This window comes from Plecotus auritus (assembly GCF_963455305.1).
Source record: "Plecotus auritus genome assembly, chromosome: 3".
Classification (NCBI taxonomy): domain Eukaryota; kingdom Metazoa; phylum Chordata; class Mammalia; order Chiroptera; family Vespertilionidae; genus Plecotus; species Plecotus auritus.
In genome coordinates this window covers 102,999,704-103,022,350 of record NC_137772.1, presented here as the reverse complement: position 1 = coordinate 103,022,350, position 22,647 = coordinate 102,999,704, and the positions used below count along the sequence as shown (strand labels likewise).

At 38.1% G+C, this 22,647-nt stretch overlaps 1 protein-coding gene across 6 annotated transcripts in view; it reads right to left on the bottom strand.

Annotated features, from left to right (window-relative positions):
* Window positions 1–22,647, bottom strand: part of PDS5B (PDS5 cohesin associated factor B) — a 183,126-nt gene that overhangs the window by 15,424 nt on the left and 145,055 nt on the right. The window contains exons 29-32 of one of the 6 annotated variants that reach the window (XM_080659888.1): window positions 22,470–22,615; window positions 18,890–18,995; window positions 2,733–3,175; window positions 2,532–2,642 (exon numbers count right to left, since the gene is read on the bottom strand). In XM_080659888.1, the coding sequence (XP_080516014.1) occupies window positions 2,532–2,642; window positions 2,733–3,175; window positions 18,890–18,995; window positions 22,470–22,615 (806 nt within the window). The remainder of the gene's footprint in view (window positions 1–2,531; window positions 2,643–2,732; window positions 3,176–18,889; window positions 18,996–22,469; window positions 22,616–22,647) is intronic. The other 5 variants (XM_080659889.1, XM_080659890.1, XM_080659891.1 and 2 more) reach the window with 5 other exon arrangements.

The following is a 22,647-nucleotide window of genomic DNA, read 5'->3' as shown; positions in this document are numbered from 1 at the left end:
GACAGGGAGCAGGAGTTTGGGGCTCTTGCTTTCCTCCAGGCTGATGCCATATGAAGGTGATTGCTACACCCAAGAAAGATGGAATCTGTGGGCTATGTGGGAGAGGGACTGAGCACAGGGATCCTGGCAGTTGTCTCTTTAGCTCTTTCTGTGGAGCCACAAAACTCAGTCTCTCCTCACACACCAGTCATCTCTGAGCTGCCCCACTTCTACCACAAGCAAGGGTGAGTGGTTGGCCCTTTAAAAGGAAACCTGGATTTCTAGCAGAATCGTCTCTCCCTGGCAGACAGAATACCCACTGATTTTCACAACCATATTTTATGTGGACTCCTCTACCTGGTTCTGTTGCTCTGAGCTGAGGTGCCTGGCATGCGGTTGAGAACCCTCTTTCCTCAGAGGGACTCACCTCCCCCCGACCCACAGCTAAGATATGCCTCTGGAACCTCAGCTGCCAATAGTAGGAGCAGAGCCAGCCTTGTTTGTGTCTCCGTCCTTCCTACCAGTCTTGATGTGGCTTCTTCTGTAAGTCTTTGGTTATGACTTCTCTTCAGCAGGTTATTTAGAATGATTGTTCTATAATTTAATTGTAATTCCAGTTTGGTCCTGGGAGGAAGTGTAACTTTCACCTACTCTGTCTCCATCTTGGATCTCCCCATGTATTTTTTCTTTTAAACTTGACTTAGTTTTTCAGAATTAACAGAAGAAAATACAGGAATTACACAGAAAATGATACAATGGTTCTTAATTCCACTGAGGTCAGAAGAAAAACAGGCAAATGTAATGTTACTTTAACAGCTCTAAAAACAAAGCTTCCTAGTGAAGAGAATATAGGCTGTTAGAAGAGAATATAGGCTGTTAAAACAGAATAAAGAGTGTCTGTCTGTACTGACTTTTTTAATCCTCACCTAAGGATATGTTCTTTGAATTTTAGAGAGAAGGGAAGAGGGAGAGAGAAACAGAGAGAGATAATAAGAAACACATCAATGTGAGAGAAACATTGATTGGTTGCCTCTCACATGCACCCTGACCAGGGCTGGGATTGAACACACAACCCAGGTACATATCCCGACCGGGAATAGAACCTGATACCCTCTGATGTATGGAGCAACACTCCAACCAACTTAGATACATCAACCAGGGCTGTATTGATTTTTTTTTTTTTTTTTTGGAAACTGACATTCTTTTTACTTATTTTTAAAATATATTTTTATTGATTTCAGAGAGCAAGGGAGAGGGAGAAAGAGACAGAATCATTGATTGGTTGCCTTCTGCATACCCCACACGGCACTGAGCCCACTGGGCATGTGCTCTGATCAGGAATCGAACCATGACCTCCTGGTTCATAGGTCAATGCTCAACCACTGAGCCACGCCAACCAGGTTGTATTGATTTTTAAAAATAAATACTTGTTTTAGAACATTCATGTGAGAACTTATGTAGTTTTATGACAGAACACGATAATAATTTAAGCCCAAATATAAATAAAGTTATGAGCCATCATTTCCTTGTTATAAAATTAATCATGGGAATTTAACATTACTTTAAGAATTCTTTGTTAATACCAATGATTTTCCATGGTTGAATCAAAACATAATGAAGCTGCCAAGAACATGTACTTACCTTTACTTTTTACCTGAGGGAAAAATTAAATGGAAGAAGGCAAAAAGTACTGGCTAGACACTCAGGAAACTTTTCCTCTTTCTGTGGAATACACAGGAATAGGAAAAACTTCTAAGATAACTATTTAACCGAAGTGTGGTGGCAACTCTGAAGTCAAGCCACTGATGTAGTTATATAATAGAATTACCCCAAGAAAAACTGGGGATTTCTTCACTAAATGAAGACATGCCATTCTATTTCCACTTAAATAACTGAGAAGAAAAAGTGCAAAATTTACAATTACAGCATAACTACTCCTATCACTTTAAAATTTTGGATACAAATCTGTTATCGTAACTCTCAGATAAATATGTGAATGTGTGACCATCCAAAACTATTTGTGGATATAGATGTATTAATTTGATTAAAACAAACAAAATCAAAACATCAAAAACTTAAGATCTGCATGTGATAATTTCTATGGATGTAATTTAAGAAAAATAATGCCTGTTACTTTCCTACATAGTTCAAAGAATAAAAGCAAAGCACAAAAGCTATTTTTTTTAAAAAGCCGCTGAGGAAAGACAGCAAGAAAAATTGTAGTGTGGAATTATAAGGCAACCAGGTCAATATGCTATGATTATTTAAAAATATATCAACACCTCTTTAGGTACCATAAAATCTGTACCGGAAATAATAAACTATTTGGTATTCATAAAGTTTTGCCTAAAACCTGTAAAAATGTACAAAAGTTACTAGAGGGTTAATTGGAATATCATCACCTAGGTAAGTATATAAAAACTTTATCTTACCTAGTGTGTTGGAGCTAAATATTTGGCATTTAAATGCAGCACTATGTATATTTAAAAATTTATAAACTTCTGCAAAATAATTTGAAATTGGTTTGAAATTTAACATTATTTACAACTTACACATTTTTTTTTTGTTGTGATGGTGATGGCGTTTTTGATGGTCTTCCTCGTCCTTTCTGTGGTATGGATTGTGTGGATTCAACTGCACTAGTCTCAGGAGATTCTGCTCTGCTTTGGGGAAGACCCAAATGTGGATAGCATCAAATTATGATTTATAATATAGTAACTAAATATATGCAGTTTAGAGTTACACATACTTACTTCTGTTGTGCTCTCTTTGAAGTTCGGTGCTGTTTGCTTTTTGACTTCTGTTCTGTGTTTCCACTTTGTCTTTCCTCTTCTTCCTCTTCTTCTACTACTGAAGGTCCAGATTTTTTTTTGCTTCCTTTTTTAGAAGTTTTCATTGTTGGCTCTTCTTTTGTTGTACCTCCCCCAACAAGAGGTTTTGGTGGTCGGCCTCTTTTACCTTTTTTTGGTGGACTATTCTGTTCATCCTCATTTTCTAACAAATCTTCTTTGAGTCTCTTTTCCTCAGGCCATTGCGGCTCATCTGACTCTGAAGTTGTATGGCCTCTCTTCCGTCCACGCTGACTGCCTTTAGGTTTCTGTTCTTGTACCAATTTAGTCAGGTCATCCACACCTAATTTCTCTTCTGAATCAGTGGCTGGTGTTTTTTTCCGGCTTCTAGGTTTGTCCAATTCAGACTAGGAATAAAAATCACAATTTCAAATATAAAATTGTTAGTAAGCATATTTTGAATGAAACAAACAAAAAAAATCTATTACACACTTTTGTCATAAAAATGTACCTAAATAAAGTATAGAGTTCTTAAATATATCAGAACCATAACTTAACTTGCTTTTATTAGTTTTATAATTTAAAACATTATCTGGGATAAGAGGGTACTCGTTTATTTTTACTTAAGCTAGAAAGTCTCAAATGGAAACTTCTCAAGACCATTATTTTATTACATTATAAATTTTAATGAAAGCACATAAAAAGAACATACTAATTCAATGCTTGAATAATAGATGATTATATTAAAGTATAATGGATCAGTTTTGATATTCAATTTGAGTAATTCTAATTTTACCACACAGTATATAGTAAGACATAAAATATCTATGTTCTATATCATGCTTTACATATCATAAAAGGACTATTTTTGTTTTATAAACAAAAGTGGCAAAATATAAAAGTTAAACATTTACTGAGTTTTGAACACATTTCTGAATCAAAGATACTGCTTTATCCCAGTAACGAAAATAATTTTAAAAGTCAGTGACTTTCAAATCTCTATATATAAAAGCCTAAGTGACCGAACGACTGGTCACTATGATGCGCACTGACCACAAGGGGGCAGACTCTCAATGCAGGAGCTGCCCCCTGGTGGGTCAGTGCACTCCCACAGCCAACCTCCTGTGGCCGGCCAACTTCCCATGGTCCCTCCCCCCTGCCCCCCCGTTGGCCAGCCCCAATTGGTCTCGATCGGCCACAATCACCGGCCAGGCCAAGGGACCCCACCCGTGCATGAATTTGTGCACCGGGCCTCTAGTTTAAAATAAAATCCTAGTTTACATTTGGAGAATTTATGCATTTACCAGCAGATAGATACTGAGAAAATTCTCCAAAGAAACGAAGAATAGTATGTATGAACATGTATAATGCTCTCCATACACACACATACAATATAAAACACACAAATATATAAGTTTATAGTAATAAGTTAACTTCCAAAGTTTGTACCAATTAACAGTCTTAAAAATCATTGAAAACAAAAATGATCTGACTACCTGTAATTTTTAAACATTTAATTAGTTGTGCATTTCCTATTTGTGAACTGCCTAATTATGTCATTGGTATGATGCCCTTTTCCATTTGTTTCCTGGAGTCTTAGTGTTTTAATCTATATTCTTTTACATTTCTGCATATTTCAAAATTTTGTTAACTATTTGTTATGGACTAAATTGTGTCTCTACAGCCCTGACCGGTTTGGCTCAGTGGATAGAGTGTCGGCCTGAGGACTGAAGGGTCCTGGGTTTGATTCCAGTCAGGGGCATGTACCTTGGTTTCGGGTATATCCCCAGTAGGGGGTGTGCAGGAGACAGCTGATCAGTGTTTCTCTTTCATCGATATTTCTAACTCTCTATCCTTCTCTCTTTCTCTCTGTAAAAAATCAATAAAACTTAAATACAAACTTCATTGGTTGAAGCCACAACCTCTAATGTGATGTATTTGGAGATAGGGCCTTTAAGAGGTACTTTAGTTGAGATGAGATCATGTGGGGTGAGGCCCATATGATGGGATTAGTGACCTTATGAGATAACAGGAGAGAGCTCTCTATATATGTCTTCATCATGTAAAGACACAAGAAGAAGGTGGCCATCTGCTAACCAGGAAGAAAGCTGTCATCAGGAACTGAATTGGTCAGAACTTTGATCTTAACTTTTCCAATCTTTAAAAATGTGAGAAAATTAATTTCTATTGTTTTATGTTACCTAGTTTACAGTATTTTGTTATGGCAGCCCAGTCAGACATTATTTTTTACCTTGTTTTAGAACAGGATATGAGATGAGGTTCTAAACTGATTTTTCCTACTTCCACTTCCAAAGAGACATTCAATTCTTTCAAAATTACTGATTTGTAATGCTTCCTTTCTTCTTTTTTTAAAAAATATATATTTTTATTGATTTCAGAGAGGAAGGAAGAGGGAGAGAGAGCTAGAAACATCAATGATGACAGAGAATCATTGATTGTCTGTCTCCTGCACGCCTCCCACTGGGGATCGAGCCCGCAACCCGGGCATGTGCCCTTGACCGGGATCGAACCTGGGACCCTTCAGTCCGCAGGCTGACACTCTATCCACCGAGCCAAACCGGCTAGGGCTTCCTTTATTCTTTATTGTGTTTTAAAAAGTAATGTTTTAGGGCTATTAAAATAGCAGCACAATGTTTTACTAATTATAACTATGTATCTGGTTGGGTTGATCTTATGATTTATTCTTCTTTTTTAATCCATTTATTCTTTCACATGGACTTAAAATCACACTGGAATTGTAGTTACATATTAAACATATATTTTTATTGATTTCAGAGAGCAAGTGACAGGAAGAAATAGACAGAAACATCAATGACAAGAGTCACTGATCAGCTGCCTACTGCAAGACCCCTACTGGGGATCAAGCCCCCAGCCCAGGCATGTGGCATGACCAGGAATCAAACTGTGACCTTCTGGTTCATAGGTTGATGCTCAATCATTGAGCCACACAGGCTGGGCCTATTATATATTAATTTGAAAAAATTGTAATCTTTTTTTTTTTTAAGGAATAGTTTGCTGATTTTTAGAGAGAGCAAAAGGGAGATGGAGAGAGAAACATTGATGCAAGAGCGTAACGTTGATCAACTTCTTCCTGCATACCCCTCACCAGGGATTGGGCCAGCAACCTGGGCATGCATGTGCCTTGGCCAGGAATTGAAATGGCAACCCTATGGTACACAGGACAATGCCCAACCAATGGAGCCACACTGGCTGGGGCAAAATTGTCATCTTTTAAATTCATTTTTCCTATGAAGGAACATAGCATGTCTTCTCTTTGTTAAGTCGTCTATGTTTCTCAGTTTTGGTATTTTCTCCACAAAGGTTCTATTTCTTTTTAAGATCACGTTTAGATCTGTCTGCCATCTCTCTATCTAATTTTGTTGTTGTAGTGCAGGGGTGGGCAAACTTCTTGACTTGAGGGCCACAATGGGTTCTTAAACTGGACCGGAGGGCCGGAACAAAAGCATGGATGGAGTGTTTGTGTGAACTAATATAAATTCAAAGTAAAGGAGCGGAGGGGAGAGCAAGAGAACCCTCTGCTCTTTCGGCTCCGCGGGCCGGATAGAACAGCCGAACAGGCCGGATCCGGCCCGCGGGCCATAGTTTGCCCATGGCTGTTGTAGTCATTATTGTGGTGAAGTCAATCCACTTTCCCCCAAGTGTATACCTAAAGAAAGTAAAATCAACAGAGTGAAGGTAGTTATATAGATACATATATACAGATACCTGGCTACCATGCTAACCTCTTAGTTTTTCAATTACTTCTCTAGTTTTTCTAAGATTACAAAAATAAAAATAAATTTATCTTCTTATTCATTGTCATACCTTTGACTTTCATTTCATTGTCTTCTTGAAATGAACATTCTAGTGCAATTTTAAATAATAGTGGTGACAGCAGGTTGCTTGTTTTGTTCCTGACTTTTCATAAGAACGTTTCAAGTATTTTGTCATTAAGAATAATTAACTTCGAAAAAAAGATGGCGGCTGGCAGGACGGAGGTGAGGGAGAGGAAGTGAGTGAGTGAGGGTATGAAAGGAGAGTGTGTGGATGTGCATGGTGTGTGTGTGAGTGAGTGAGGGAAAGTTAAATCTCGCAGGAGCAGCAGGGGCTGGCAGACAGGCTCTCCTTGACAAGGAGAGACTACCACCACTGCAGGCACTCCCCGGACGGCGGGACGCCAGCATGGAGCCCACGCCATCTTGAAGGGGAGAATGGCCTTTTTTAGGGACTCATCAACACCACCAACCAGACAGGCTTTGGAACTGCCCTGCTACCCAGCAGCCACTCCAGCCAAAATCCTGCTACCCCAGCTGCAGACCCGCGGACCCTGGGACCTCCACCTCCAAAGGAGCACTGCTCAGCAGCAGTAAGTGCAACCTCCCCCTCCCCAGCGGTAGAACTCTGGATTCACGAGTATCCGGATTCGCGCATTTCCAGTTGGTTTCGCGCGTTTCCAGCCGTGCAGGGCACTCCGCTCCTTAGGCAGCGCTTGGGAGCCACTGAGAGCCCCCGAGGGTGTGATTCTGCACGGACAAGGGCGCGCAGCCCCTCAGTAGAAATTATGAATTCCCTCTTCCTGGATAACTGCCCACATTCACCCCAGCGGCTCAATCACGGTGCCAGGACCCCTCAGAGTGCATCAGAACTCTGCGCCCGGCAAGCGCACCTCCACAGAGGCGAAGTTCCAACAGGCAGGCACCCTGAGCCCATCTACCCACAGGGTGCTAGTGGGAGCCACTGTGAGCTCTCCCTGGGTGCGATCTTGAACAAGCTGGGATGCACTCCCCCCCAGCAGAAGTTTTGAATTCACTCATCCTGGATACCAGCCCACAGGAGCCTCAATTGCGCGGCTACACTGCCAGGGCCCTTCAGAGTCCTTCAGTGTGCCTTGCTGGCAAACGTACAAGGGTGCTCCTGTGAGCCGCCACTGGGAGTAAGTGCCTATCCACCACAGGTGCAACAGCAAAAGCTGGGTCTGCCCACCCCAATACTGTACAACTCTGGGAAACAAAGTCACGCCTTTCCAGAGAGCAGGCCCCCTGAACCCCATCACCCCAACAGACGGTTCCTGGGTGCCACTGTGAGTCCCTGCTGGGCACACGTGATTTCAATGAAGGGTGCAAGACAGCAAAAATTGGGACACTCCCCTCCATGGTGGCTGAATTCTAGACACCGTAGTTGTGCCTCTCAAGCTTGCAGGCCTACAACAAGAGAGCCCAAATAGCTCAAGTAGGGAGCTACACGAGATTAACAAGCCCAGGAGAACTGAGAGATTATGCCAGTAACACCATCAAAAGAACCTGGGTAGCAAAGCAATTGGATCTACAATTAAAACATTACAGGAAAACATGGGAAGACAAAAAAGCAATCCCCAAAGGAAAGAAAAAGAGGAACCACCAGAAAGGGAGTTAACTGAATTTGAGGCTAGCAGCTTATCAGAGATAGAATTCAGAGTAATGGTTACAAGGATGTTTAAATGAATGGATGACAAATACACACAACTCAATGACAAATACACACAACTCAATGAGAACTATAAGGAGCTGAATGAGAATGTCAACAATATGAAAAGAAACCAAGAGGAGATGAAGAACGACATAGCTGCAGTAAAGAACACAATGGAAGGCCTAAACAGTAGACTAGAAGAGGCTGAGGACCACATGAGCGAATTAGAAGACAAGGTAGGAAAAAACACACAAACACAGCAGCAACTGGAAAGAAGACTTAAAAAGCAAGAGGAGAGCCTAAGGGAGCTTTGGGACAACACAAAATGAAACAACATTCGCTTAATAGGGATACCAGAAGGAGAGGAAGAGAAGCAAGAAATAGAAAACCTGTTTGAAGAAATAATGACAGAAAACTTCCCTGATATTGGCAAGAAAAAGACTATGCAAGTCCAAGAAGTACAAAGAGTCACAAACAAGTTGAAACCCAAAAGACCGACACCAAGACACATCATAATTAGAATGGAGAACACCAATGACAAAGTAAGAATCTTAAAGGCTGCCAGAGAGAGACAGAAAGTTACTTACAAGGGATCTCCTATCAGAATATCAACTGATTTCTCAACAGAAACACACCAGGCCAGAAGGGAATGGAATGAAATATACAAAGTGATGCAAAGCAAGGGAATGAATCCAAGAATACTATACCCAGCAAGGCTATCATTAAAAATAGAAGGTGGAATCAGGAGCTTCACAGACAAAAAAGGGCTAAGAGAGTTTATCACTATTAAGCCAGCAATGCAAGAAATGCTAAAGGGACTGCTGTAAAAGAAGAAAGAGAAAGACAAGAAGAAACACAAACACTAAGGAAAAATATGACAACAAACATGTACTTGTCAATAACAACATTAAACGTAAATAGATTAAATGCACCAATCAAAAGAAATAGGGTAGCTGAATGGATAAGAAAACATGACCCATATATTTGCTGTCTACAAGAGACCCACCTCAGAGCAAAGGATTAACACAGACTGAGAGTAAAGGGATGGAAAAATATTTTTCAGGCAAATGGAAATGAGAAAAAAGCTGGGGTTGCGATACTTATATCTGATAAAATAGACCTCAAAGTAAAGGCCATAATAAGAGATAAGGAAGGCCACTACATAGTACTAAAGGAAGCAATTCAACAAGATATAACTCTGGTAAACATATATGCACCCAATGCAGGAGTACCCAAATACATAAAAAAATCTCCTGGAAGATATCAAGGGAGAGATCGACAACAATACCATCATAGTAGGAGACTTCAAAACACCACTGACATCGCTGGATAAATCCTCTAGACAAAAAATCAGCAAAGAAACAGCAATTCTAAATGACACACTAGATCAGATGGACCTAATTGACATCTTCAGAGCATTTCACACCAAAGCCACAGAATATACGTTCTTCTCAAGTGCACATGGGACATTTTCAAAAATAGAACACATATTGGGTCACAAACAAAGTCTCCCCAAATTCAAAAAGACTGAAACCATATCAAGCATTTTCTCAGACCACAATGGCATAATATTAGAAATAAACTACAATAAAAACATTCCAAAAAATTCAAACACTTGGAAGCTGAATAGCATGCTACTAAACAATGATTGGGTTATCAATGAGATCAGAGAAGAAATTAAAAACATCCTGGAGACTAATGACAATAAAAACAAAACAATGCAAATCATATGGGACACAATGAAAGCAGTCCTGAGAGGGAAGTTTATAGCTCTACAGACCTACATCAAAAAACAAGAAAAAATGGTAATAAATCATCTAAGTCAACAACTCAAAGAATTAGAAAGTGAGCAACAAGAAAAGCCCACAGTGAGCAGAAGGAAGGCGATAATAAAGATCAGGGCAGAAATGAATGACACAGAGACAAAAAAACAATACAAAAGATCAATGAAACCAAGACCTGGTTCTTCGAAAGGATAAACAAGATTGATGAACTTCGAGCCAGGCTCACTAAGAAGCAAAGAGAGAGGACCCAAATAAACAAAATCAGAAATGAAAGAGGCGAAATAACAACAGACCCCACAGAAATACAAAGGATTGTTAAAAAATACTATAAACAACTCTATTCTAATAAACTAGACAACCTGGAGGAAATGGACACATTCCTAGAAAAATACAACCTTCCAAAACTTACTTAGGAAGATTCTAAAAATCTCAATAGGCTGATAACTATGGAAGAAATTGACACAGTCATCAAAAACCTTCCAGAAAACAAAAGCCTGGGACCAGATGGCTTCACAGGGGAGTTGTACCAAACATTCAAGGAAGAACTAAAACCAATCCTCCTCAGACAATTCCAGAAAATTCAAGAGGAAGGAACACTTCCAAGCTCATTCTATGAAGCCAGCATCACCCTAATACCAAAACCAGATAAAGATAACACAATGAAAGAGAATTACAGGCCAATATCCCTCATGAACATAGATGCCAAAATCCTCAACAAAATTCTAGCAAATTGAATCCAGAGGTACATCAGAAAGATCATACACCATGACCAAGTAGGATTTATCCAAGGAATGCAAGGATGGTACAATATTCACAAATCAATAAACGTGATACATCACATAAACATATTGAGAGATAAAAATCTTATAGTCATATCAATTGATGCAGAAAAAGCATTTGACAAAATCCAACACCCTTTCTTGATGAAAACTCTCAGCAAGGTGGGAATAGAAGGATCATACCTCAACATAATAAAAGCCATATATGACAAACCTACAACCAACATCATACACAATGGGCAAAAACTAAAACCATTTCCACTAATAACAGGAACAAGACAGGGATGCCCACTCTCACCACTCCTGTTCAACATAGTGCTGGAAATACTAGCCATTGCCATAAGACAAGAAGAAGAAATAAAAGGCATCCAAATTGGAAACGAAGAAGAAAAACTGTCCTTATTTGCAGATGACATGATACTGTACATAGAAAACCCTAAAGACTCTATCAAAAAACTAATAGACTTAATAAATGAATTCAGCAATGTAGCAGGATACAAAATTAACACCAAGAAATCTATGGCATTTCTATACACCAATAATGAACTTACAGAAAGAGACTAAAAAAGCATCCCATTTACCATCGTACCCAAAAAAAATTAAGATACCTAGGAATAAACTTAACTAAAGAGGTAAAAGACCTATATGTGGAAAACTACATGACACTGGAAAAAGAGATAGAGGAAGACAAACAGATGGAAGAACATACCATGTTCATGGATTGGTAGAATCAACATCATTAAAATGTCCATACTACCCAAAGCAATCTATAAATTCAATGCACTTCCCATTAAAATATCAACAGCATATTTCACAGACCTAGAACGAACCTTCAAAAAATTCATCTGGAATAAAAAAAGACCCCGGATAGCTGCAGCAATCCTGAGAAAGAAGAACAAAGTAGGGGGGATCTCAATACCAGATATCAAGCTGTATTACAAAGCCACTGTTCTTAAAACAGTGTGGTAATGGCACAAGAACAGACATATAGATCAATGGAATAGAATAGAGAACCCAAAAATCGACCCAAACCACTATGCCCAATTAATATTTGACAAAGGAGGCATGAACATACAATGGTGTCAAGACAGTCTTTTCAACAAATGCTGTTGGGAAAATTGGGCAGATACATGCAAAAAAATGAAACTAGATCACTAACTTTCACCATACACAAAAATAAACTCAAAATGGATAAAGAACTTAAACATAAGATGGGAAACCATAAAAATACTAGAGGAATCCAGAGGCAGAGAAATCTCAGACATATGCCGAAGGAACTTCTTCACTGATACTGCTCCTAGGGCAATGGAAACTAAAGAGAAAATAAACAAATGGGAGTACATCAAAATAAAAAGCTTTTGCACAGCAAAGGAAACCATCAATAAAACAACAAGAAAGCCCACTGCATGGGAGAACATATTTGCCAATGATATCAACGATAAGGGTTTAATCTCCAACATTTACAGAGAACTCATACAACTTAACAAAAAGAAAATAAACAAGCCAATCAAAAAATGGGCAACTGATCTAAATAGACACTTTTCGAAACAAGACAGAAGGAAGGCCAAGAGACATATGAAAACCTGCTCAAAGTCACTAATCATCAGAGAGATGCAAATCAAAATGACAATGCGGTAACATCTCACACCTGTCAGAATGGCTATCATCAACAAATGGCAAGTGTTGGTGAGGATGCAGAGAAAAAGGAACTCTTTTGCACTGCTGGTGGGAATGCAGACTGGTGCAGCCACTGTGGAGAACAGTATGGAGTTTCCTCAAAAAACTAAAAATGGAACTCCCATTTGACCCAGTGATCCCACTTCTAGGAATATATCCCAAGAAACTAGAAACATGAATCAGAAAGGATATATGCACCCGTATGTTCATAGCAGCACAATTCACCATAGCTAAGATTTGGAAACAGCCTAAGTGCCCATCAGCAGATGACTGGATTGAAAAACCGTGGTACATCTACGCAATGGAATACTACGCTGCAGTAAAAAAGGAGTTCCTACCATTTGCAACAATATGGATGGAGATGGAGAGCATTATGCTAAGTGAAATAAACCAGGCGGAGAAAGATAAATATCACATGATCTCACTCATTTATGGAATATAATGAATGGCATAGACTGATTAACAAGAACAGATCCAGAGACTGAGAAATGTCAATGAGAACCTCAAACCTTAGGGAAGGAGGGGGTCGGTGGGAGTAAGGGAGAGAGATCAGCGAAGGGACTTGTGTGCATGCATATGAGCCTAAACAATGGACGCAGACAACAGGGTGGTGGGGCATGAGTGGGGAGTGGGGGGGATGGGGGAATAAGGACACATATGTAAAAAAAAAATAATAATAAAATAAAAATAAAATAGAAAAGAAATGGTGAGGTAACCAGAACCCCAAGAATGCCTTTCTTGCCATGCTAGCAGTCATCAGCTGTATGGTAATATTACCTGGAGAAAATGGGGAAGTATTTTGGACTTATGTTCCTGACCCTTCATGGGTAAGAGCCCTTATGTGGGCTGATGCCCCGCCTAATGTAGTCACCAATAATACCAAACACCTTGGTCAACCAGGAGGACCATGGGTGGGGCAAGGAAGTATAATTACACAGGGGTCACCACCCAGCTTCCCTTTTGTATGACACAAAATCAAACCACTGCTCCTTTGTGTGTAAAATTAAAGAGAGGTTTCTGGCTTGCATGGACACCAAAGGAAGAGACTTATCACTACTTGCTCCTGGGAGAGGTGCAGAAAATGTAACTAAGACCTTGTCTATACAAAAAGAAATTGACAACCAGTTTGAAATGGAGTTGCATGGCCTAGAGCAAAGAATATCCTTACATAATATTATTCTACAATGTCATCATAATTTTTCCCAGATTTGTACTACCCCCATTACCTATAATAGTACCTCGCACCCTTGGGAATCAATAAAAAATCATATTTTTGGTGCTTGGAGACAAAGGTAACACATCTCTTGATATTTTAGAATTACAACAGCATAATGTACAATTATCCCAAACAAACTTACAAACTAATTCTTTGAATGTCTGGCAGCAATTTAAAAAGGACATGAAAGGATTTAATCCCTTCCACTATGTAGAGGGCGCCCTGGGAAGGCACCTGAGCATTCTATATTGGCCCCTCTTGCCCTTTTGGCCAAGAGGGACCCACTTCTCACAATCCAACTGCCCACAGCTGTTGCCTGTGCTTTCTGTTCATGCTGAGGTTGAAGCCTCGTGGTGGCTGATACCATGGATCTGTCTCTTGCCCAGTGGGGTGAGCTGGGCCCTCCCTGGAGAAGAAACCTGGGTTCCCCAAGATATGTGATCAGTGCCGGGGCCCCGCCAGCAGGCCAGGGGATCCCAAGGCAGGTGCTGAGCGTGGAGGCCACGGGGGCATATGCTACCAAGGAGACAGAACTGAACCTCACATCACCCTGCTTGGCCCCGGAGGATAGCTGGTTAGCCAGAGACGGGTAAGATTCCTCAGGGAAGGAACAACCTAAGACAGGCACAGTCACAGAGAGGCCATCAGGAGAGAACTTGGGGGTCAACAGAGGTGGGGCACAGACCCACACCCCCCCAACTTTGCAGGGGTCTGAACCCTCACCCCTTCTGAGGGAGGTTTCCTGCCCCCATGGCTGTTTTGCTTCCCATGCTCAGATCAAATCGGGACCCAGGTAACAGAGACTTGGCCAACAGCAGCTGCCCTCTCACTGCAACAAGACTTGTTTGAGTTGTCTTGTACCCATGGTGTGTGGAAGTGGATTTTTGATATCTAAATCCAACCTAGCACCAGGAATGCTCAGGGCCTACTCAAGAAGGCAAATAATCGTTTCCACTAATATTTACAGGGTAAAATAAGATTGTTGTTAGAGTATTAAATTTGACAGTAAAATAGTAGTCAAGTTCTCACACTAATTTAAATTGGCTAAGTGAAATAAGCGAATATTCTAGAAAAATTTATGGTACTGGACAAAAAGCTGTTCCTAAAGTGTTAACTAAAATTTTTATTGATAATTCATTTCATGGTAAAATTGCATAACATGTAATGAACCTAAAGCAGTCATATTTTAGTGCAAAAAATTAAAATTTAAAAGCTATCAAGACTACATTATAAAATTTCCAAAAGCCTCCTAATATTTAAATCAAAAAAGGGGGGATAGTAGAAGAATATCATGCAAGGAAAAAATCCTGTAAGTAGATCACATCTAGAAAATTTTTACTTTAGAAAATTAACTTTCATTTGTAATGCTAACAGCAAGACACCAATGAAAAACACACATGGTGTCAAAACAAGCCAAAGGAAAATCGTTTGGGCAAAAAATGAAAAAGGATCCCAAGTCAAATTTATAGAAAAGATTCCTTTATTAACTTTTGGTCGAGAATATGTTTGTATATTTTCAGAAAACACCTCCAAGACCATGTGGATTCCTGCAACAGAGAGGAATTGACAGGACTGCTCCAGCCATGAAGACAGAAGAGAAACAGTCCAGAGATGGAAGACGCTGACGACGCCTTGCCATACTAGCAGTCAGCAGCTGTGCGTCGCAGCAGGTTGCCCAGGACCAAACCAGAGAGGGTCGGACCGGCATTACCACCATTTGTCCACCATCCAGAACTGAAATATCATCACTGACATGTACACATAAGGAACTGTTTGACATTGAAATTGGGACTCAAAAGAACTGTTGGCCCAGAAAGAAACTCACTACAGACTGATTCATTTGCCTCCCAGCATAACCATTATTGCTAGTCTTATTTTTGGTTCTTATAAGGGTATTTCTAGTATCACATGATCTCACTCATCTAGGGGAAATAATGAACAACATAAACTGATGAACAAAAACAGACCCGGAGACAGGGAAGCATCGATCAGACTGTCAAACCTCAGAGGGAAGGTAGGGGAGGGTGGGGGTAAGGGGGAGAGATCAACCAAAGGACTTGTATGCATGCATATAAGCCTAACCAGTGGTCATGGACAACAGGGGGGTGGGGGCATGCATGGGGAGGGGTTTGGGATGGGAATGGGAGGATGAGGACAAATATGTGATACCTTAATCAATAAAGAAATTAATTAAAAAAAAGAAAAAAAAAGAATTAACTTCAACTAAATCATTCATTACTAATTTAAATAGACAATATTTTTAGCTTGTTGAGGATTTATCCTTTTGGTATTAGTTTATTAAAAGTTCACCTGTGAAAATTTATGTCTTCTTTGGCATGATCTATGATTCTCTTTTTAGCGTTTTTCTTATTCTGTTTATTAATATGCTATAACATATTAAGGGATTTTTTTTAGCATTATATTATCCTTACATTCCAAGGAAAAAGGACCTACAAATGATTGGTTTTAATTTGTTAGTATATATTTAGTTTTTATTTTAATTTTTTTAAAATTTATTTTTTCCATCACCATTTATCCCCTCTGTGCCCTGTTTCCCCTCCACCCCCACAATCACCACACTATTATCTATGTCCCATGAGTTCTCTCTTTTTTTCTTTTATATAATTAAAAATTAACTCTTGTCACTCAGAGATGGGAAGATAAAAGAAATATACATTAAAACTAAATTTAAAGTGTCATCTCCTATTTTAAATGCTATAATTCATTTGGATGTCCAAAGATATGAAAGGATGGCTTAATTCCTTTATGCTCTGAAAAAGGTTGGTGGTAAAAATGAAACCAATGCCTGCTTTCTTGAGAATACCATAAAATTAATCTAGTTTGCTAAGGCACTACATTCTCTAATTTCTTTTTTCATTTTGCACTACATTGTTTTAAGAGCAAAGGGAGTATAAAACTAAGGCGAGGAGCAGGAAAATGTTACTTGCAAAACTATAATTTTGAATATAAATATATATGGAGAATTCCTTTGCAATTTAATATCAATATGAAGCTAGGAATAGCAAGGGAGACAGTACTCTTTCACTATGATTTATTGATATTAAAATTAAACTTCTGTCTCATAACTCTCACCTCTCTGAGGATATTTCAGTTGAAACTAGATTAATAAGTTTCTAAAACTTTTGAAAATGAATGCAATGTTGCACAAAGGACAGCCAAAGGTCTTCATTATAATTGTACAAATAAACTCCAAAAGGACAGAAATTCAAAACTGTTCAATGAAAAATAGAGACTGTATTCTGTATTGCTTCATAAGGTAAAATTAGATATGGAATTTACAGAATAACAAAAATATTAAGAATTAATCAAAATCATGTTTCCAAAATTTGAGGAGATAAGGAGGAGCAGCCTGTGGATAGGGGTGGCCTAGCTGATGTTTCCAATAAATGAGAAATTGTAAGCTTTCCTCCCCTAAGGCATTTCCAAGCACATGATGACCAACTTTCATAAATGATAATTAAGGAATTTTTGCACTAAATGAGAAGTAGCATTAGAAGACAAATACCTTTTCCAATTCAAGAATTTTCTTCTATAAATCCAGGTAATAGCATTCCTTTCTGACTAAGCAATCAATTTTAGTTCTGGTTGGCTGAAATTTTTAAACAGCCAATAAAAATCAGAATTTACAGATAGAAAGTAATGATTTAGTAAGAATTTTAGAATTCTAACTTTTTAAGCGGAAAGAGAAACAATCTGGCAAAATAAATTACTGGAGAAACTTGAAAAGAACTGAGAATAAAAGTTCTTGGTTATGTAATGTTGGGCCAGTAAAAGACAAGCAGGGCAGTACTGCAGGGGTGGGCAAACGTAGGTTTACAGTTGTGAGTACACAAAACAGAGTGTATTCCTGTATTATTATTTATTTATATATTATTTTGTCTTCTTCTATAAACCTATTTTTGCCCACCTCTGTATTTCAGAGAAAACAAAAGTAATTATTTTACTAATAACCTTCCACCTCTATTAACTGAGTAGATTGAAACACATTAACTTTTATTTTATGGTAATCATTAATAAAAATATTAATCTTTATAACAACAATTCATTTGGGCTAACTGATTTATTCTGATAAACCTTACCAGCTACGTATCCACATGTTACAGATAAAGAAACGGATTCAGAGAGCTAATTAATTATTTTAAAAAGTTTAGAGCTAACCTAGAAAATAAAAATGTGCCCAATTATTAAGGACATCAGTTTGTGTTGAAATATATAACTACCTTCTGTATCTGCACCAAAACCACCAACTTTGTCTTCAAATGACATTTATAAATTGTATCTATCATACCAACTATCATTGCTATTAAGATTTTAAAACTAAACAAGGACTATATGAGAACTATAGCAATTCCTACCTTTATTAGAAGCTTATCTATAATAATCAAAGCGTGATATGCTAATTAGACCGGAGAGCCAGATGACCTTCCGGACAAAGCCGGTAGCGAGGGCTGAACCCCTTGCACGAATTTCGTGCACTGGGCCTCTAGTTTAGTAATTAAAGGTTCAAGAAAACAACTAAAATGAGGGAACCTTTAAATACCCTCATTCTATTTCTTTTCTCTAAGGCTAATTCTAAACTTATGTTTAAAAAAAAGCAAACAAACAAAAAACCCAGCAGTCTGAGTATAGAACTGTACTAGCATGTTAGAGTCCAAAGACCTAAAGAAAAAAGATTACTTAGTAGAATGACAAAAGGCACAAGAAATTCAATATACTTAAATTACATGGTAGAGGATAATCATAAACTCAAATTTATAATTAAAATCTTTGAAAGGAAATCATGTCACCCTGGCCAGTGTTGCTCAGTGGTACAGCCTCAGCTTGTGCACCAAAGGGTCTCAGATTCCATCCTGGCACATACCTGAGGTTGTAGGTTCAATCCCCATCCTGGTCAGGCTGAGTGTGGGAGGCAATGAATCGATATGTCTCTCTCACATAGATGACTTTCTCTTTCTCTCTCTCATAAATGTCTCTCTCTCTCCTCCCCCTACTGCTTTTCTCTCTCCTCTTTCACTCTCTCAGAAAAATCAATGGAAAAAATATCATCGAGTAAGGATTAACGAACCAACAAAAGAAAATCATGTCAAATTTGAGAGTAACGTTAAGTGGTTTCAGTGTAAAAATTATTTCAGTAAAATGAAAATAATAATAATTATAAAATCAAACCAAATAGCTCACCCTTACAAGATCAGAGTCGTCTCTCTTGTCACTTTTTTTCCCCGACAAAGGTGAAGACATTGTGTAATCCTCATTTTCACTGTGGTCCATTTCAGAACTATCAAGCCTTTTAATACAATTTATAATTGTTATTACAATCAAATTACCTTAAAAGCTTTTTCTGTTCTCTAATGCAACTTTATAAAATATAGGTTCATTCCATTCAAAAAGTATTGGTTTTATTCTATCATTCTTAGCACTAAATCAACAAGCAAAGAAGCAAATTTAATAAAAAAGGAAAATAAAAACATCATAAATTTATTTTTTTCCTAATTCTTTTTAAAACCTAAATTCTATCTTGGAGTGGGAACATAAATTAAATTGAGACTTTTCTTATTAGCAAGTTGGATTGGCCTACATTACAATCTGCCCTGTCCCCTGCCTCGCCCCTTTCCCTAATTCTTTTTCTTTTTACATTATCACCCTCTAATACATTAAAAGTTACTAGGTTTATTATCTACCTGACTACCTTTTCCTGCTAGAATGTAAATGTGGATCTTCTGTCAGTTTTACTTACCAATGCATACTAATGCCTGTGGATCAGTGCTTGGCACAGAGTAGGCACCCAATAAATACTTGTTAAATAAATTAACAGCACATTTTTTTCATGCATTGGTATAAAGGCTCAGTCTTATATCCTGGGTGATTTCAATCCTTATCTGGTTTTAAAACCCACTGAAACATTATTGAATCCTGGATTTCAATATCTAGTTAAGGTGCTACCCTGAGTTCTAGACTCACATATCCAGCTGCCCACTCACTTGAATTTATAATAGGAATCTGAACCTTACCACAGCCAAAATAGCTATTTTGACACTCCTCTTTTCCCCACCTCCCCAAAACACACACACACACAAACACACACAGGCACAGGCACAGCCTGTTCCTCCTCAAAGACTCTACAGCTCAGTAAACGGCTTCTCAGGCACCATTATCTCCATAGGTGATACAAAAAGCCAGGATACATCCTTAAATCCTCCTTTTCCCTAACTGTTCACAACTAATCCATAAAGCAAGACCACTTTGATCTTGCATCAAAATAAATCCTAAATTTCACTATTTACCATCTTCTTCCCTCTTTATCCCTTTCCCTAGAAGACTATTAGCTGACTCCAAACTGGTTTTTCTATCTCAATCCTAGCTTCTCTATTTTTCAATCAGAGCAGTCTTTTAAAAAGCAAATCAGATCATTAGACTCCATAACAGTATCTTCCAGTTGTACTTAAAAATCAAAACCAAATTTCTTACATTCACAGAGTCCAAACATTATCTGGTTACCTCTCAACTTCATCTCTAACCATTATTATCATTCCTACTCTCCAGCCAAACTGTCTCAAACACACTTAGCTTATTCTCTTAGAAAGAGTTCTAGTGAAGAGATGGGATTGGATGAAAAAATGACAAAATAAGGTTAGTCAAAGAGTGAAAGAAAATTTAACCAAAGTATATTGAAAAAGTATAGCAGAAAACCAGGAGTCATTTGTTTTGAGTAACAATGGGAGATGAGGACAGACTACCATATAAATTATCTTAAAAGCAAATAAGGGGAGCCAATTAAGATTTCTGAGCAATGGAATAACCTTAAACCAGCAGCAGTTAAAAAAAGAGAATCTAGCAATGATATGATCTACATAGCTAGAGGAGTAAGAAAGGGAAATAGCCAAGTATAATAATTAAAGAGAATGAATGAAATGGTAACAGAAAAGAGAAGTATAAAACACTGTAGGGAAAAATAACTGGTAAAACTTAGCAAGGGGGAGAGTCAAGGACAGTTTTGATGTTCTTAGTCTAGATCAGTGGTCGGCAAACTACGGCTCATGAGCCACATGTGGCTCGCGAGCTGCGGTTTGCCACTCTGCTGACTAATGAGTTTGCCGACCACTGGTCTAGATGACTAGGCAGAGTTAGATAATCTATGATTATAACCAGAAATTCAAGGAAATACCCCCAATAATTTAGAATTTGTTGCTGAAAATGTTTTGGTCATTTTAAGTATGAGGATATTCACTAGAAAATGTTCAAATGATATGTGTGAAGAGTCACTTAGGTATAAGCCACTAATATATATTAATATAGAAATCTTGAACAAGAGCTATAGATATTAATTCTGTTCTACTTCTATTGTACTATACAGTGGAACCTCGGTTCTCAAACTTAATTTGTTCTGGAAGGCTGTTCAAGAAGTGATTTGTTTGAAAACAGAACCATTTTTTCCCCGTTAGAAATAATGTAAGTTGAATTAGTCTGTTCCAGACCGAATGAGTTCCTGTTTTAACCTTTCCTATATTCAGTACATGTCTAATGTATTGTTTAATCTATAAACATATACTTCTTTTCTTAATTTATAGAAACACCCCCTACTAGCCTTAACTGAATCATTTTCAGCACTCATTCCAGGGGTGTTTTTCAGGTCAGTATGCAGCACCTTTGCTTGTCTCAGAAATGCTGTTACCTGCTAACTACTTTTTCTTTATCTAAATCAACATCAATTCTATCTCTGCAATTGCCTGTGATCATTGCTTCTTTCACACCCTTAGCAACATTAGTGCTCCCATGGCCTCTATGGTTTTAAAATTGTGCTGATTGTTGATTTCCCCAGCAACAAAAGCATTCTCTCCTTTGTTTGTTGCCTGAGAGACACTTTTCCTCTCACTGAGGTATCAACATGAAAGGGTTGTCAGGTTGAAAAAGGAAGTCTGGTTGGACAAGCAAGACATTCTTTTCTGTGAACAACTTGGTCAAGAACCAAATTGTTTGAGATGGGTGATGTTCCAGAACCGAGGTTTGACTGTATTACATTTAAACACTCATTGTAAGGGAGCTGGTAAGATACTTCAGAATGTCTCCTCCCTCCTTTACTAATTGGTTATGAACAATGCAAAAGACAGCATAAAGTCTTCAATAATAACTTAGCAAAATCAATAAACAGTGGCAGTTTAGCCCTGTATAAGGCTCTGTTGCTAACAAAGGATATACTAAGCACTATGGCTAAAACTAGAGAAAGTGTAAAATGTGTTTCCTTTTTGCTTTCTTCAAACAAAAAGTTTATACACGCACATACTAAAAATAAGTTTAAATCATACCAAAGAATATAAGATGATCTCCCCGCCTATACTAGATTACATCAACACTATTAAGATGTGATTTATTCTTTTAAAAACTTTCTATGCATATATAAGCAAATGTAAATGCAAATCCTTTTAAAACTCAAAAACACGTAACACTGTTCTTATTCTTTCTCCTTTCACTCAATAATGTATTGTCGAAACTCTTGATATTATCTCCTACTTCATAATTTTTAATGATTGTGTATTCTACTGAATGGACATACTATTATTTAACAGTTTTAAAATTGCTAGACAATTGGATTACCCCAAAAGCCAGAATATGAAAGGCTAAGATGGAGAGCTTGACTCCCAATGTTAAACAGTATGCGTTGATTTCCACTCACTGACATTAAATGTTTTGGGTTACATTATTTTAGTTCTCAGAGCTTTGTTGGAATCCTTAAATATAAAGTAGGTATTTCTTATGTACTAACCTCCCTTTTATTCTTCCAGGAGAGCTTGGGTTTGAACTGCTGCTTGAATTGCTCACAGTTTCCATTCGTGAAGATTTTGTCTGAGATTGTTTGCCTGCTGATGAAAGCGGCTTATTAACAGCTCCTAGAACATTGGTTGCTTTAGGCTGTAATGAAAAATGTGTATCTCTATTTGATT